This window comes from Gopherus evgoodei, chromosome 1, assembly GCF_007399415.2.
Source record: "Gopherus evgoodei ecotype Sinaloan lineage chromosome 1, rGopEvg1_v1.p, whole genome shotgun sequence".
In the NCBI taxonomy this organism is placed as follows: Eukaryota; Metazoa; Chordata; order Testudines; family Testudinidae; genus Gopherus; species Gopherus evgoodei.
The window spans coordinates 216,857,562-216,875,437 of NC_044322.1; the positions used below are offsets into that span (position 1 = coordinate 216,857,562).

A 17,876-nucleotide genomic window follows, 5' to 3' on the forward strand; every position below is an offset into this window, starting at 1 on the left:
TGCTCTTGGGAGGGCTGTTCTCTTACACCCTGGAATCTCCTGCAGTGTCTCTTTCAGAGATTCTAGTCCAGGTCGGCTGCCTGTGGCTTCTTTGGTGTCACCAAGCCACACCGGCTCCGGGGTCACAAAGGCACACTGTTGGATCTTACTGGACAGTTAAGCTTTGCAAATGTAATCTCAGTTCTGTAACTTGTATTGCCTTTGGTTCGCCTCTGTCTATATTTTTTTCCTTCACAGCCAGCTGGGGCCGAAAGCAGTTTTTCTTTGTACTTAGCATAGTCTGCGTTGATTCTTGACCTTGAACGCAGAGCAACCCCTCCCTTCCATCCCTGGGCCAAGATGATTTTTAAATTAACCCGTTCCTTTCCTCAATAGACAAATTTGCTCATGCTGTGTCAGGGCTTTTTGGTGATTAAACCCTCCTCTTAGATGTATGATCTTATCTAGATTGAAGTACCTTCTAGTGGGCATTGTTTAGATGGATTTTCACGTGTGTAAATATTCCAATTCTCTAAATACCTGCAGGTTGATGAACCATAATGTACGTACATGTAATATGCGGGGGTACACTTAGGGGGTGAGATGGAATGTTTAGACTGCCCCCCCCCCATTTTCCACTTACACACACAGGGAGGGTGCCCTGTCCACGCTAGCGGCTCATAAACTAAGGATTTTTCCCTACAGGGTACTCACACAGGAGAGGCTAACGAGGATGACCACGACCCTCCTACACCTCCCTTCAGCAAAGAGCGTTGGCTAGTCTCTGGAAGACGGCGCCGCTTACCGTGATTGCATCCAGTGAGATGATCAGACTGTCAGTAGCCCACATGGAAAGGAAAGGGGAAGGGAAGATGGGTACACACACTCCTAGACCCAGGCAGCTTCCTCATCGGACGATGCCAGGCCGAGTCAGCCCACCATGGGTCGGACCTCCTACAGATCCACTAGTTACTGGGCTTGCGTTAGAGTAGTCCTGGTCACGAGCTTTTGCTTCACAGGGTACTCTGGGCGTCTTCCGGTAACAGTCACTCACACTGGCCCCCAGTACCATTCTGCATCTGATCTTGCTTTTTAGCTACACCAGGGAGAGAGTACACTAGGACATAGGGTCTCCCCTTTCTAAACAGGTCCCTCCTTTGTCCCTGCACTATCCCTAACCTGCTTTTGAATCCTCGCATTCCACCAGACATGGGGAAGAACAGGAGCGATGGTGGGGGATTTTTACAAGAGCTCTCCATACAAACAGCTTCAGAAGCTACCCGTTCGCTGACAAAACAGGAGTAATTGGAGGATGGTGTTATAATTAAGTGATCCTTCTGGTGGCCATCTTTCTGGTCCTCTAGTTGACATTGAGGCCAGTCTACTATACAGAACTTTTTAGTTTGCTTTTAGTTAGTGGATCTGATCCAAACACTTCCCAATTCTCTAGAATGCATTCTAAGGGTGTACACCATGCCCTGTCTGTACTCTGTCCCTGCCCCATATCCTAGGGTGACACTGGGCATCCCCAGGTCTTAACAGGCAAAAATCCAGACCACTGCACTGTTCCTATCTTATCCAAGGGACCGGTTTCTCACCGTCACCCTCAACTGCTTCTCCACTACTCGAGCGTGTTGCACCGTTGTGCCCTCTGGGGTCAGTCGAACTGCGTCTCCGCCGAGGCCCCCGGTGAAGTCACCAGTGCGCGCTGGGCGTCAGTCGTCGCTGCGATCCCTTAGCCACCGAGAGGGGTCCAGGCAAGGCTGATTTTAGCCTCGAGGCCCACCCAGGGACACCAAAACTGTTGCAGGCACAGAGGGTGCCCGAGGCAAGCAATAGTGGTTCGTGCCTGGAGTGCTTAGCGCCAATGAACACACACCAGGGTGGAGAAGCAAGCAAAGTTTATTTGAGATCTCAAAGCACTGCTGGGAGACTTGACATGCCTCAGATCCAGCACCCCTACACAAGCGGCTTTTCTCTTTTTATAAGTTTTTTTTTTCTCTTTCTTCTTTCTTCTTCCTCCCCCTGTAGCAATTACATAAGCGCAGGTGCATTAATTAATCTTGGCCACGGCAGCTCGTTAGTAAGTTTTCCTTCTGCAAGTTATCTTGTCCTTCTGCTAAAGGTGCACAGGCCTCATTATTTCTGCTTTAGACCAGTTAGAACTGTTGCAACTGATAACGGCTGTTTAATCGACCTAAAAGGCCAGGTGTAAGTTCAAACATGGAGGGACTCTTGTCTGCTGAGGCCTAAAACCAGGGAGGCTCCATACCCTTGTGGCCTTCCAACCTCCCAAGTTACTTAGGGTTATTCTTAGTGACACCAACATGGGGGCACATAAGTCTGCAGTGACTGGTCTGCAAAAGGTAGAGCAAGTAATCTGTTCTCCTGTCTCCTAACAAAAGGACAAAGGAAAAGTCAATTACATTAAAAATTGTGAAATTTCACACAATAAAGCAATACTTTTTTGGATTGTGGAACTCTGTCACTGGCAGTCATTGTGCCCAAGATCCAAAAGGAGACTGGATATCATAGAACTGGAAGGGACCTCAAAAGGTCATCTAGTCCAGTCCCTTGCACTCAAGGCAGGACTAAGTCTTATTTAGACCATCCCTGACAGGTGTTTGTCCAACCTGCTCTTAAAAATCTGCAACGATGGAGATTCCACAACCTCCCTAGGGAATTTATTCCAGTGCTTAGCCACTCTGACGAAGTTTTTCCTAATGTCCAACCTAAACCATTCTTGCTGCAATTGAAGCCCATTGCTGCTGTTTCTATCCTCAGAGGTTAATGAGGGAATTTTTTCTCCCTCCTCCTTGTAATAACGTTTTTATGTACTTGGAAGCTGTTATATCCCCTCTCAGTCTTCTCTTCTCCAGACTAAACAAAGCCAATTTTTTTTCAACCTTCCCTCACAGGTCATTAACCTTAATTGTTTTTGTTGCTCTTCTCTGGACTTTCTCCAATGTGTCCACATCTTTTCCTGAAACATGGTGCACAGAACTGGACACACTACTCTAGTTGAGGCCTAATCAGCACAGAGTAGAGTGGAAGAATTACTTCTCGTGTCTTGCTTACAATATTCCTGCTAATACAGCCCAGAATGATGTTTGCTTTTTTTTGCAACAGCATTACACTGACTCATGTTTAGCTTGTGATCCACTGTGACCCCCAGATCCCTTTCCGCAGTACTCCTTCCTAGGCAGTCATTTCCCATTTTGTATGTGTACAACTGATTGTTCCTTCCTAAGTGGAGTACTTTGCATTTGTCCTTATTGAATTTCTTCCTGTTTATTTCATACCATTTCTCCAGATCAGTTTGAATTTGAATCCTATCCTCCAAAGCACCTGCAACCCCTCCCAGCTTGGTATCATTCACAAACTTTATAAGTGTTGTGACAAAGTTCCTCCTCTACTCTGCTGGGTCCTGCGCTTGTTGGCAGATTTGTTCACCTCAGTGATCTTCCCCACAGTCTGGGTCAACTCCTCCTGTGTCTGATCAGGAGTTGGGAGATTTGGGGGGAACCCAGTCCTGCCCTCTACTCTGGGTTCCAGCCCAGGGCCCTATGGATCACAGCTGTCTATAGTGCCTCCTGTAACAGCTGCATGACAGCTACAACTCCCTGGGCTACTTCCCTACGGCCTCCTCCAAACACCTTCTTTATCCTCCCCACAGGACCTTCCTCCTGGTGTCTGATAACACTTGTACTCCTTAGTCCTCCGGCAGCACTCACTCTCAGCTCCTCTCACACACTTCCTCTCTTCTGGCTTCCCCTAGCCTGACTGGAGTGAGTTTCTTTTTAAACCCAGGTGCCTTGATTAGCCTGCCTTGATTGACTGCAGGTGTTCTAATCAGCCTGTCTTCCTTAACTAGAGTACTCTGGAACCTGCTAGAACTAGTTCAGCCCCTGCTCTGGTCACTCAGGGAACAGAAAACTACTCATCCAGTGACCAGTATATTTGCCCTCTACCAGACTCCTGTACCCCACTGGTTTGGGTCTATCACAGTGTACTGTCTATGCCTTTATCTAAATTGCTGATATTGAACAGAGCTGGATCCAGAACCAGTCCCTGCGGGACCCCACTCATTATGCCTTTCCAGTTTGACTGTGAACCACTGATAACTACTCCCTGGGAATGATTTTCCAACCAGTTATTCACCCACCTTATGGCATGCTCCATCTAGGTTGTATTTCCCTAGTTTGTTTATGAGAAGGTCATGCGAGACAGTATCAAAAGCCTTACTAAAGTCAAGATATACCACATCTACTGTTCTGTCCACACTCACTCATTCTCTCTCTCTCTCTCTCTCTTCTCCCCCCAAGGCTTGTTACCCTGTCAGGTTGGTTTGACACTATTTTGTTCTTGACAAATCCATGTTAACTGTTGTCACTTTATTATCTTCTAGGTGTTTGCAAGTTGATTGCTTAATTATTTGCTCCATTATCTTTCCAGCTACAGAAGTTAAGCTGACTGATCAGTAATTCCCCGGGTTGTCCTTATTTCCCTTTTAATAGATGGGCACTGTATTTGCCCTCTTCCAGCCTTTTGAAATGTCTCCTGTCTTCTGTGACTTTTCAAAGATAATTGCTAATAGCTCAGATATCTCCTCAGTCAGCTCCTTGAGTATTCTAGGATGCATTTCATCAGGCCCTAGTGATTTCAAGACATCTAACTTGTCTAAGTTTTGACTTGTTCTTTCCCTATTTTAGATCCTGATTCTGCCTCATTTTCATTGGCATTCGCTATATTAGATGCCCAATTGCCACCAATCTTCTTGGTGAAAACGAAAACAAAGAAATCATTAAGCACTTCTGCCATTTCCAGATTTTCTGTTATTGTTCCCCTCCCCCCACTGAGTAATGGGCCTACCCTGTCCTTGTTCTTCCTCTTGCTTGTTTCCTTTTATGTCCCTAGCCTGTTTGATCTCATTTTGTGCCTTGGCTTTTCTAACTTTGTCCCTACATACTTGAGTTATTTGTTTGTATTCATCCTTTGTAATTTGACCAAGTTTCCACTTTTTGTAGGACTCTTTTTTTTTTTTGAGTTTCAGATCATCGAAGATCTCCTGGTTAAGCTAGGATGGTCTCTTGCCATACTTCATATCTTTTCTACGCAGTGGGATAGTTTGCTCTTGTGCCCTTAATAATGTCTCTGAAAAAAATGGCAACTGTCTTCAATTGTTTTTCCCCTTAGACTTGCTTCCCATGGGATTTTACCTACCAACTCCCTGAGTTTGCTAAAGTCTGCCTTCTTGAAACCATTGTCTTTATTGTGCTTTTCTCCCTCCTACCATTCCTTAGAATCATAAACTCTACCATTTCATGATTATCCATAAAAATGTTCAGAGTTCTCCACTAATGCTAACAAATTCTGGAAGGGATTTTAAGTACACTTAAGCTAGTTAAAGACCTGCATGAGACCTAATGTAGGGGAGACTTTATCTCCCATCAGTCTGCTGTGATGTTCTTACACTTTCCTTTGAAGTAGCTGGAGTTGGCTACTGTCAGAGACAGGACACTGAACTAAATGGATCTTGAGTTTGATTCAGTATGGCAATCTCTGTTCCCATGCACCCCTTCAGGTCTTTTCATTTAAGGGTTGAGAGAGTTTGCAGTTCAGATCTGAGTCTTCCAAAGAGCACTTAGTGAAAAGCACTGAAGACACCAGGCTTTATATCCTCAAAATGTCGAAGGTAGAAAACATTCAGGAGGGGAAAAAATGTTAAAAAGAGAACCAAAATCCCTTCAGTCGTCATATGTTATAAAGAACTAAAAAAAAAACACGATTTTTTTTTCTTTGCAGGTCCCCTTTAGCTGTGTAGGGGGTGGAGGGGAATGCAGACTCAGGTCATCCCTAGTCTGGTCAGACTGAGTCAGTTCATTGCAGCAAGCTGTACGCTAGCATGTTTTGGTATCCCCTTCTATTCATGCAGTGTCAAGGCTCTTAATTTTTAAATAGTATTTTTAGTCTTCATGGCTGTATAGAGAATCTGTCCAAAAGTGGAGCCAGTGCAGGGATTCCTGATTTCATCTAAAGACAGAAAAAACTAATAGTTTTAAATGGATTCTGTTGGAACTGTTGATATTGTGAACTGCTATTTTAGCTGAAACATCCTGCTATCCTGGGATTGAGGGGAAGATTTGGGTTTTTACTGGGGATTTGGAGTTGTGTCCAAGGTTTAAAGAGAATGCTGCAACTTCCCAACACACCCAAATTCTCAGTGATTATAAAGCTATGCCACTGTAATATATAGACACTGAATAATAGATAGTGATACTGCAGCAGTGATACTAAATTAACTACAGTAGTAGTGTGGGCTTAGTCAGCACTATATTAACAGAGTTACTATTGTTTCCAGTAATCACAGAAGACCAAATGTAGAAGGAAAGAGGAGTTTAAATGTTATAGGCAAGGAAAAAGAGATTTTCTGTTGAAATTTGAGAAGACACAGATACAGAAATGCAGGAGCTGTAGAGAAGTGTTCCGTGCTAACTGCTATGGCGTTGGGTCCTGGACAAAGGAAGCCAGGATTATACAAACAGATAGAACTCAGTGACTGGGGGGAATATGAGAAGACTGCACAATAGGTTTGGGAGTAACTTGTTCCACTTTTTTTTTTCTTTCTCTCTTCCGCCCCCACCCTCCCCTTAGATGAGACAGACCGGGGAGTGGATCAGAGGGATGGGAAAGAGCGCTCTGATTCTCCAGGCTGCGAGGAGAGTGATGCCAACAAAGAGGAGAATCCCAGGCTGCGTTTGCCCACACGTTCGGACATGATCTGTGGCTATGCCTCTCTGAAAGGTATCGGGGTGGGTCCCATAAAGGTGTCTGTCTCCCAGTCTGTGAGGGTGTTAAAGGTGGTAGCCCTCCTCTGAGCTTCAGCAGTTCCCCTGTGTGTGTGTCCCCTAGAGACTTCCTTCTCTGGATCTCCCTGTGTTTGTCCCTCTCTTTTTTCACTATGGGCTGATGCACTTTTTATGTTTTCAGGCACAGCTGCCATGCGAAATACCAAGCGTGGATCCTGGTATATTGAGGCTCTCACTTCTGTGTTTGCCGAGGATTCTCAAAACATGCATGTGGCTGATATGTTGGTGAAGGTAAGCTGAGACATCCCTATCCTACATTTGCCTGGTTCTTGCAGTGTCTTATGCTTCAAGTTCTTAGGCCTGAACTGCCCAAAGAAGAGTGCTCCTGCCCCACACTCTACAGCAGAGGTTCTCGAACTAGGGGGCATGCATCCCTGGGAGGGGTACAGAATGTATTCTGAGGGGACATGAAAAGCTTTAGGAGAGAAGTGGTTGCTGGCCAGGCACCTAGCTCTGAAGACAGCGCCATTGCCAGCAGCAGTGGAGGGTGGCAATGCCTGGCCAGCAGCTGCCGTTCTCCACTCTGCCTTCAGAGCTGGGTAGTGGTACAGGTCTGTCGCATTTTACGCGCATTTAACATATGCGATTTCAGCTTTACGTGGTTGGCAAAAAAAAAAAAAAAGAGAGAGAAATAACAATTTTAATACTGTAACTGTAGTGCGGGCCATTCCAGCCACCATTTAACTCAATGTAATTTTGACTATACATGATTTTCACTTTACGTGCTAACTGCGGAATGGAACCCCCGCATAAGATGAGACTCGCCTGTATATACTTGTGTGGTGGTGGCGTGGGGGGCATAAACAACTATAAACACAAAGAAGGGGGGCTGCAATTAAGTAAGTTGGAGGAAAAACTGCTCTGTGGTACCTCCTGCTGTGAATGGCCATGGCAGAGCCCTCTACATCCATTGCTCCTGCACCATTATCTATAGAGCCTTCTGCTAGGAGATACTGAGGCAGTTCGCTAGAACTAATTCTCTGTGGTGTCTCTACCTGAGAGAGCCTTGGATTGGATTAACTGGTTGATCTGTTTGTTGTGGCTTGTATCACTTATACCCCAGCAATGAAGTTTTCCTTAGCTCTGTTTCCTTTGTTTCTCAAACCACCTCCTGTTTGTTTCATCTTTCAGGTGAATAGACTAATCAAGCAGCGAGAAGGCTATGCCCCTGGCACAGAGTTCCACCGATGTAAGGAGATGTCAGAGTACTGTAGCACACTCTGCCAAGACCTTTACCTATTCCCTGGCTATGTTCCTAGGAACTAATACTGCTGTTCTTGCTCTGATGGATGTTCTGACAAAGCTTTAATATGGACAGCTATACTTTTATTGCTGTCAGTCTGGGCATCTGACAGTGCAGCCCACAACAGGAAGTGCCCCTTCAAGATTGAGTGCTCTTCCTGCTTGTGTGGATCTCGCTAACTCCTCTCTGTCTGGGAGAATCTTGCAACTGTTGGTGACCCCCAACTCAGTTCAAGGTTTAAAACCTTAAATGTTCCACTGGCTTGTCTCACTTTTAGCTGCTGGGCCAGGGGGAATCAGGGCTGCGATGGCAGCACATTCTGAATAAAAGAAAACCTGTGGACATTGGTAGCCAGGAATGTGAAATCAGAATCAGCCTTTCCTTTTTAAATTTTGGAAAACTTCGGTCTGTTTCTAAAGAAAACAAGTTCTATATCGTTTTTATAAATTGCTGCTTAATTTTTTTATACCGTTTAACTTCTTATGACTTTTTAAAAAGTTCTCTGCCTGGTTTCCCAAGCAGCAGGGTTTACAGCTATGAAGGACAGGAAGGGATACCCGTCCCTGAAGTCAGGAGAGACCTTCCTCCCAGTAAAACAGAATTTCTCACCACTGAAAGTCCATGGTGAAGGTTTTCGCTTTATTTCCAGGATACACCCAAGTTTGACACACTCATCTACTTTGGTTTGGTGTGTTGGTTTTTTTGTTTTTGTTTTTAAGTCCTGATATTTTGCATGTGTTTTCTGTAGCCATAGGAGAGAGAGTCAGATTAGCTGGAAAAGACATTGTTGAGACCTAGCTCTGAAAGCAAAGGTATGGTTCTATTTTAGAAGTCTAATTCTGTCTTGGAAATATTTTGAATCTGGGAACTCCAGGCTTGTTTCCCTCATGAGTTCCAAATGTGAATTAGTGCACAGTTTTTGTAACACCCACATCTAATTCCTGTGGTTTTCTGACCATTCAAATCCTTCAGCAGGCTTCTGATGAGTCTATAAATTGTCCCAAGCTTGTGGATTCCTTGTCTTTTGTTTAAGAAATGTATAATTTTTTTCCTTGCAAAGAGTCTGTTACTTTGTTTCTTCATCACAGTGATTTTTTTTCTTTCCTTTCAAAGTTTCTTTAAAAAAGAATTCAGCTTCACTTCCCCCCCATTAACTTTTGCTCCGCAACTATGGGCAGCTAGAGATCTTTTGCTTGTCCACTGTTCAGTGCCATCACACAGGACCAGTCAGAGAGAAGAGATGGAGTAGGACACTCCATCTTTTGGAATCTATCTATGCATTCTCTTTTCCAGTACAGTAACTCCTCACTTAAAGTCATCCTGGTTAACGCTGTTTCCTTGTTACGTTGCTGATCGATTAGAGAACATGCTCGTTTAAAGTTGCGCAATGCTCCCTTATAATGTTTGGCAGTTGCCTGCTTTGTCCTCCACTTGCAGAAAGAGCAGCCTATTGTAGCTAGCTGGTAGGGGCTTGGAACCAAGATGGACCAGCAGCCCCCCTATCAGCTCTCCACTCCCCTAAGTTCCTTGTGTGGCACCTGCTCAGCGGACTATCAATTGCTGGCAGTTCAGCTGTCCCTCCCCCCACTGCCATGTGCTGCTCCTGCCCTCTGCCTTGAAGCTGCTCCTGGGAGCCTCCTGCTTGCTGTGTGGTGGGGGAGAAGAGGTTGCTAATGTCAGGGTATCCCCCCCCCCCCCCGCTCCACCCTGCTTCCCTATCTCCATAAAGCCGAGGGGGAGGGGGACATTACAGGGCTCAGGACAGAGGGAGCTTGCTAGCAGCAGCTGCTGTCTCAACTTGCTGATCTACTTAAAAAGGCAGTGTAGTCGGGTCAGTGTATTTAAAGGGGCAATGTGCAACACGCATGCGCACACACACAGTGTGTCTTTGTCTGCCATGCTGTCTCCTTGCCCTCCATTTGTGCAGTCTTGTAGAGTGTGAGGCTTCATTAACAATGTGTTAACCTTCGAGGGCTCAGCTGAGTGCTAGTTCATCATTCAGCACTATGGCATTCCCTGGGAAATATTCCACCCTCTGATTCCAGCACCTCAGTCAAGCTTCACAATCATCATTGCTGTGTACAGTATTAAATTGTTTTTTAAAACTTATAGTGTGTGTATATAATTTATTTACATTAATTCTTATGGGGAAATTGGCCTCACTTAACATCATTTTGCTTAAATTCACATTTTTCAGGAACATAACTACAACATTAAGCGAGAATTTACTGTACTGTAAATGTCTCCCACTTCAGGACCTGCCCTGGGGTGTGATCAGGGAGATAAAAGGCCATTCTGCACCCTCCCTTTGTTGTCTTCTTGTGTGTTTCATGGCAAGCAAATCCCAGGAGTGTTGGATTATGGTCTGAATTTCTGAGCCTACTTTTTCCCTACTCCATGGCAGCGTGTTAGCAGTCCCCTCATCTAGATTACTCTGTCTCTCCTTTTCCCAGGATCTTTCTTATTTAAAAAAGCAACAAACAAGCCTACAATAATTTTAGAATTTTTCTGGAGGGAGGCCAGAAGGCTGGTTGTCTGCTTCCTCCTTGCTCTGCCTAGCAGATATGAAGGTCATATTCTTTCAGTTAAAAGGTGTGCTGCACGGATATACATCCTACACACAGTAGCTGAGGAGCAGAATACCAGTGACCACGTCTGCCAGTTGGCACTTACCTTGGAGCTCAAGATAGCAACTCGGGATATTTCCTCTCTGGATGAGAAGTCTTCCTCTGGGTGCTCCTTCCTCAGAAGTAATACAGGGTTTCGCAATGGACACGTGTCAGTGCGGCATCTCCTCTCTGTTTGGTGAAGGGAACTCTAGTAGAGTTGCACCAGGTCTCAATGTCACTGCCACTTTCATATATACTTTTTTTGTATGCCTGTATGCACTGCTTCTGGATGCCAAAATACAGAGTTCATGTTTGGTTATATCTGTGTCTCATTTCCTGTCTGGAACACTGCGCCCTCTGTTTTTTACCCCCATAATAGAACTGTGTGTATGGAGAGAATTATGAATGAGCTTTTGTTCAGCAGTGCCCTGGGCCTCTGCTTGGGGAATTGTGTTCTTGTGCTATTGCCTAGGCATTCTGGTGTAGGCAGTGTGCCCAACTGAGGAACAGTGGGACTGCAGACTTCCTTACAGCAGTGATCAGCCTGAGTGTGGGTATGCCTGGTAGGGTGTGAATGGAATCGGGTCCTGGAAAATCTCCCACAAGGGTGAGGGTAGTATCCTTTGTTCAGAGCACCTGTCATTAAAGCTGTGAGTCTGTTTATAAGAATTAGCCACACCAAGGAAAGAATAAGGCAGAGGGCTTTTTAATCATCCCTTTCCTCGAGGCCACCCACTCCACTGAATTTCACAGAAATCGGCATCACAAAGGTTCCCCTGAATGACATCTTGTCCCATACTCTTGGGTTGCAAAAACACTATGTATGGGGGAAAAGTGCAGTACCCATGGGAAGCCACACAGTGGCTGCAGAGATGCATGCATAGAAGGCTGAAGGGGATAAAACCCAGTCCCATTACCAGTGAAAGAGAATACAATCTTCTATAGAGAGTCATTTCTCTGACTGGTTTCAGAGTAGCAGCCGTGTTAGTCTGTATCCCACGAAAGCTTATGCTGAAATAAATTTGTTCATCTCTAAGGTGCCAAAAGTACTCCATTTCTGTGATTAAGCCCCAAAGAGTTTATAAACAAACTGAAGATAAGTCAAGGAGCCATTTCCTCCCATCTCCCTCAAAAACACCCATCACCGTCTCCTCTGCTGTCTGTTCCCCTCATTGTACTTCCCTGCCTCATTGTCCAGAATTTGTGAAGAAATCTGTGAGTGAAGTACAAGGGAAGAATTATTAAAATCCAACAGTGTAGAAGGTAACTGGAGAACTGTAGAAGATGCAGTAGTAAGCACCCAGTGTTATATTCCTCTGGCTGTTCCTGTTGCTTGCATTCTTCATTTTCAAAGTGCCTTAATAAGCAACTGTTAAGATTTGATTTTAAAAAACAAACAAAAAAAAACCCTAAAAGGATCACTTAAGGCTTTCAGGGAAAAGAAGACACACAAAAAGTTAATGCTAGCCAAAGGGCTATAAGGCTTTTACAAATCAATCAGTTGGATAGTTTCTGTCCATCTGTACATCTTCCATTGTCCATCTGTGCTGCTACCAGTCCTTTAAAGCAACCTTGAGCTGCACTTTTTTCACAAACTACTGCTGGTGCCTGAATGCACCGGGCTTTAGGGTGACGCTGCACTGTCTACAGGGGTAGGGTAGCTCAGTGATTTGAGCATTGGCCTGCTAAACCTAGGATTGTGAGTTCAATCCTTGAGGGGGCCATTTGGGGATTTAGTTGGTGTTGGTCCTGCTTTGAGCAGGGGGTTGGACTAGATGACCTCCTGAGGTCCCTTCCAACCCTAATATGCTATGATTTATCATCTGCCCAAGGGTCAAAGTATATATTGCATGCTTACTGCACAACAGGTAATGAATGGGATAATAGTGGGCACTGTTAAGGAAAATATTTACCATTTGTCTTCTGTTTTTCCCAGAAACTCTGATCTTAATTTGGAAAATGAATTAAATTCAGCTTGGAAAGCAACATTTGCATGGGTTGAAATCTGGCAGAAGAACAAAGACATTTGCACTGGGAAAGTATCTAGGCGTGGATCTCATCTGTTCTTATTTATGATCTTTGGTAATAATCTGGAAGAGAAGACAAGCGGTATGTTAATGATGCTCACAGGTGAGACTAAAGTGGAAGGAATTACAATCAGCACCGAGGTCATGGAAATAATTAAAGCAACCTATAGAGATTAGAAAAATAGGATAAAAATGTTTTAACTTGGGAAAAATTCAGTCCAGGCAAAATACAATTATTTAACAGTAGGGAGAAACCTGGGAAGCACTAAGCCTGTGGAGCATTCAATGTGGTAGAGAACAGCAACTTGATTAGTCATCTTCAAAATGGGATATGGTAGGACATAAAGGCCACTGTGGTTTGGGGCCATACATGCAGAGCACGGAGCTGGAATTTTTCGAAAGATAGCAGTGGTGAGATCAGACCTAGAGCCTGCATTCCATTCTGGGCACCTACTTACCAAAGTGCAGGGTTTTCAGAACCACAAAAGTGACTGGGGATGTGGAGGATGTGACTATTCGTTGTTATTTCTGTGCACCCAAAACTGGGAGGTGCCTCAACAAAACAAGGGACCCAGAGATGCCTGCAATCTAAATTTGACATGAAACAAGCACGGGGCTCCCACAAGCCTCCCAACAGACAAATGGCAGAGAGGAAGGCATGTGGGTAACAATAGTAAGGTTGCCTAGTAAGGCATTTACGTTTCCAGATGGTTTCATTAAATTAGTTTATCTACAATGAGTTATAAAAGTTTCTACTTGTGGACATGATGAAAAAATTGGTTTTTGGAAGAAAGAAGGAAATGAGAAATACAAGAGCTGTAGTAAACCTAGGTTGACTAAATGATGGGTATGAAGGTGATAGCGTGAAATGATTACTGGCTACAAGAGTGTAAACATCGAGGGTGAAGAACAAATGCTCTGGGGGGTGGGTGGGCTAAGGGATAGAACCTGGAGTAATAGGAAATAATTAAAAAAACCCAAACCCTACACTGAATGTGAGGGCATCTATGTGCACAGTGAGATTTGAACATAGAATAATCTGCCACGGGTTGCTGTAGCAGTCTTGTCATCTGGGACATTTAAAATGCACAAAGCTGTACTAGGGCCTGTGCTGTAGGGAATAATCCTGCACAGGCCCCAACAGACGAGGGTACAGATCCTCAAAGATATATAGGTGCCTAACTTCCATTTATATCATTGGGAGGTGGGTACATAGATACCTTCAAGCACCTGGGCCTAGATGACACAGTTTCCCTATATCTAGTTTGGATGATTCTTAGGGCTTGGCTACACTGGAGAGTTGCAGCGCTGGTGAGGGGGTTACAGCGCTGCAATTCAGGATGTGGCCACACTTGCAAAGCACAGCCAGCGCTGCAACTCCCTGGTTGCAGCGCTGGCTGTACACCTGGTCTGCCTCGGGTGTAGCGATTCCAGCGCTGGTGATGCAGCGCTGGTCAGCAAGTGTGGACACCACCAGCGCTTTTATTGGCCTCCGGGGTATAAGGAGGTATCCCAGAATTCCTGTCCACAACAAATCAGAAGAATGGCTGAACTCCGATCTCCCCGTAGCTACTTGCTAAAAAACAAACACAGCTGCTCTGTGCTCCAGCGAGCGAGCCAGCGAAGGCAGGAGAATTGCTTTGGAATGTTCAAAGCTGTTTGCTTGAGGAGAGAGGGGGGAGGGGTAATGTTGAGCAACTGTTTATGTGGTCTGATGGCTATTTAGGAGTGCATAATTAGCATTTAGTGAATAAGAGACAGGTGGGGGAAAGGTCAAAACTTTTAAAATGATTGAAGGTAGGCACTGTGTAACTTCCAGTCCTTACAACTTGCAAGGCAGGGAGCTGAGAACAGTGTCAGCTCCAAAAATCCACTCTCTCTGTCTCCCCCACGCTCCCTGTCACATTCCACCCCACCCCCCTCTTTTGAAAAGCATGTTGCAGCCACTTGAATGCTGGGATAGCTGCCCACAATGCACCACTCCCAACAGCACTGCAAATGCTGCAAATGTGGCCACACTGCAGCGCTGGCAGCTGTCAGTGTGGCCACACTGCAGCGCTGGCCCTACACAGCTGTATCAACACAGCTGTAACTACCAGCACTGCAGAATTGTAAGTGTAGCTATGGCCTTAGCTTCCATCCCCTCCAATTTTAATCTTCCTCTCCGCCAGCCTCCAAGTGCCATCAAGCCCCTTCTGCCCCAAGAACCTGCCATTCAATCACCCCTCCCTGTCTCTGGCCTTGGATGGAGAAGCAACACTGTCTCAGCAGGGAGACAGAAATCTTATCACCTTTTAATTTACTGAGCTGTCCCAGTGCCAGTGCAGCAGGGACAGATATTAGAGCAGAGAAGCGGCTGCTGTGTCAGTATGGACAGAGTAGGGGGTCTCTGGTTACACTCTCCCTCTCTCCCCTCCCCACCCCTAACCTTCACTCTCAGGTTCTCTGGACTCTTAGCTGGAGCACTCCGACTCCCTTCTCTGTTCTTTCCCATTCCGTAATCCTGCAGCGGGGAGGCAGAAGGGCAGACGCCTCCCCGCATACCTTCCCCTCCCCAATATTTTTTCATTCTGGATATGACTGGGGACACCCCTCCGAAAAAGGCATTTCAATACCAGCAGACTCTGGTGAGTATGACACCTGCACGACTCCTCTCTTCCATTCCATTTCTCTGTCTCCTCCTATCTGAGCTACCAGATAACCAGCAGAACAGCCCTGCAGGAGCCAGTCTCTGTTCCCTTCTCTTCTGGTTAGCTGGATAGCGTTTCACAAGGCCATGCATGGGAGCCACAGGGAATCTTAAAGCTTGCTGCCTCCAAACTCCAGTTCTTCTGGAATAGTTTCTCCAGTTCTTCCCTCTCCCCAAATCCCCCTGAAGGAGAGCACTTCCCAAGCTCTTTCTAGGAGGGGAGAGGATTGTGCTTTTTAGGACAATTGCTCCCTCCTGCATTCAAAGGGTAAATCACTCATTTACCCCCAGCCCTCTTTCCTTATTCCCCCAAGGAAGAACTTGGAGGGGGTTTGCCTGGGCCAGTGACCCCAGAAGCATATCCCCTCAGGATGAGGCCACATTCTCTCACAATGAGGGAGAGGGAAATGGTATTTCCCAATGTGCTGTGAACTGGCACTACTGAAGTTGGAGAAGGACAGGAAAGGAATGCCTGGGAGGTTGGACCAGTGCCTCTAGGGGTGAGTGCTCTGCACTGCTGCATGGGAAACCCAGCTGCCAGTCCCCAAACTGAGCTTTTGCTCCCCTGGAAGAGCTGCAGACTGCCACAGAGGTCAGTGTCCTGCCCTGCCCTGTCCTGTTATACTCATCCTAAGGAGTTAGTGCCCTTTCCTATCCTTCATAATGGGTGTCCTAGAGGGCAACTGCCCTGCATAGTCCTTTGTTATGGACACCTTTGAGGGTTAGTGCTCTGCCCTGTGATACAGGTGCCCTTGGGTCAGTCATATGAACTACTGTGTGTTATGGGCACCTTAGAGGTCAGTGACCTACACTGTCTAGTGTTATGGGTGCTGCAGAGGTCAGTGTCCTGCAGTGCTGTGTGTTATGGGGCCTGAGGGATCGGCCCCTTGCAGTGCTATGTGTTATAGGGTCCAAGGGGTCTGTTCCCTGCAGTACTGTGTGTTACAGGGCCCGAGGGGTCAGTGCCTTGCAGTGCTGTGTGTTGTGGGGCCTGAGGGGATCAGTCCTCTGCAGTGCTGTGTGTTAGACTCTAAGGGTCAGTGTTTAGTAGGAAAATTGGGGTCCCTTGTGCTCCCCAGTCTCTTACTCCCCAAGCTGTCAGAGGAAGAGGTATTCATCTGCACTGTAGTGGAGAAATCCTGTCTTTGACTATTGGAGGAAGAGGAGTATCCTCCCATCCAGACTGACTAGGGAATAATGCAGATGGAATCCTAGCCCTCTGGATGGTGGTGGCTGAGTGGCACTCAGACCTACTGGGTATGTGTTATACAGTACAGCAATAGAAGAGGTGCTGGGCGGAGGCTATCAGGCTGAACTGCATCCGATCTGATGGGAAAGCAATATCTAATACTTTTCATCTGAGTGCAGTAAGCGAGCACTGCCCTGTCCTGAGGCCCAGTTCCATCCAGGTCAGTGAGAAGCTGTGTTTAATTCTAGGGTCAGCCACACCACTTTCTCCTCTGAAAACTTGATTTCAAATCCTGATTTAAGTGACTTAAGGCTTTGGTTCCTATTTATGCAATTTACAAATGTACTGAATAAATTCACACTGTTCTGCTCAAACAGTCAAGGGCTGGAATGGTGAAAGTGCTGCATATCAGTACTGAGGGCATCAGCAGAGCTGGAGGGAGCCCATGATTGCTATAGCAGGTTGTGTGCATTGGTTAAGCTTTCATGGGGCCAAGTCTAGAAGAACAAGACGTACTGAGTGGGTCAGGAGGACTGAATTATTAGCAGAGTTGGGTGGAGAGTGTAGAAATAAAATAGCAGGTCAGAACTGAGGTTTCTTGGTGGAGCAGTTGGGAGAAGCCCAGGATTGGAATAGCAGGGGGTGCTGAACATTAGCATCAAGTTATGGTGATAAAAATCTCTAGGTTTGAGGACGATATCTGGGAGAACTGTGATTAAGATTTATAGATTATAAAACCAGAATGGACTGCTGAGATCATCTAGTCAAGCCTCCTGTGTAATACAGGACTGAATTAATTCCTGTTTGAACTAGAGCATGTGCCTTAGAAAAACAGCCAATCTCATTTTTAAAATTGCCAGTGATGAAAATTCACTACAACTCTTATACTATTCCGATTGTTAATTACCTCATTGTTAAAAATTTACACATTATTTCCGGTCTGAATTTGTTTACCTTCAACTTCCAACCATTGGACCTTGTTGTACCTTCTCTGCTAGATTGAAGAACCTTTATCATAATTTTGTTCCCAATACAGGTACTTATAAACTTATCAAGTCATCCCTTAACCTTCTCTTTGTTATACTAAACAGACTGAGCTCCTTGAGTCTATCGCTATAAGATGTGTTTTCCAAACTTTTAATTATTCTCATGGCTCTTCTCTGAACCTTCTCCAATTTACCAATATTCTTCTTGAACTGTGGACAGGGCACAGTATTTGAGTAGCAATCACATCAGTGCGATATACAAATCCTCCATACTACTACTCAAGA

At 45.5% G+C, this 17,876-nt stretch overlaps 2 protein-coding genes across 4 annotated transcripts in view; both read left to right on the top strand.

Moving 5' to 3' along the window:
• Window positions 1-9,102, top strand: part of CASP2 (caspase 2) — a 32,831-nt gene extending 23,729 nt beyond the window's left edge. For 2 of the 3 annotated variants that reach the window (XM_030536303.1, XM_030536321.1), the window contains exons 9-11: window positions 6,634-6,783; window positions 6,970-7,079; window positions 7,980-9,102. In XM_030536303.1, the coding sequence (XP_030392163.1) occupies window positions 6,634-6,783; window positions 6,970-7,079; window positions 7,980-8,114 (395 nt within the window). In that variant the 3' untranslated portion in view covers window positions 8,115-9,102. Of the gene's footprint in view, window positions 1-6,633; window positions 6,784-6,969; window positions 7,080-7,979 lie in introns of those variants that run through there. The other variant, XM_030536312.1, reaches the window with a different exon arrangement.
• A 5,671-nt stretch (window positions 9,103-14,773) lies between these two features.
• Window positions 14,774-17,876, top strand: part of CLCN1 (chloride voltage-gated channel 1) — a 143,793-nt gene continuing 140,690 nt past the window's right edge. Inside the window, exon 1 of the mRNA XM_030536351.1 lies at window positions 14,774-15,354. Coding sequence (XP_030392211.1) covers window positions 15,304-15,354 — 51 coding nt within the window. The 5' untranslated portion in view covers window positions 14,774-15,303. The remainder of the gene's footprint in view (window positions 15,355-17,876) is intronic.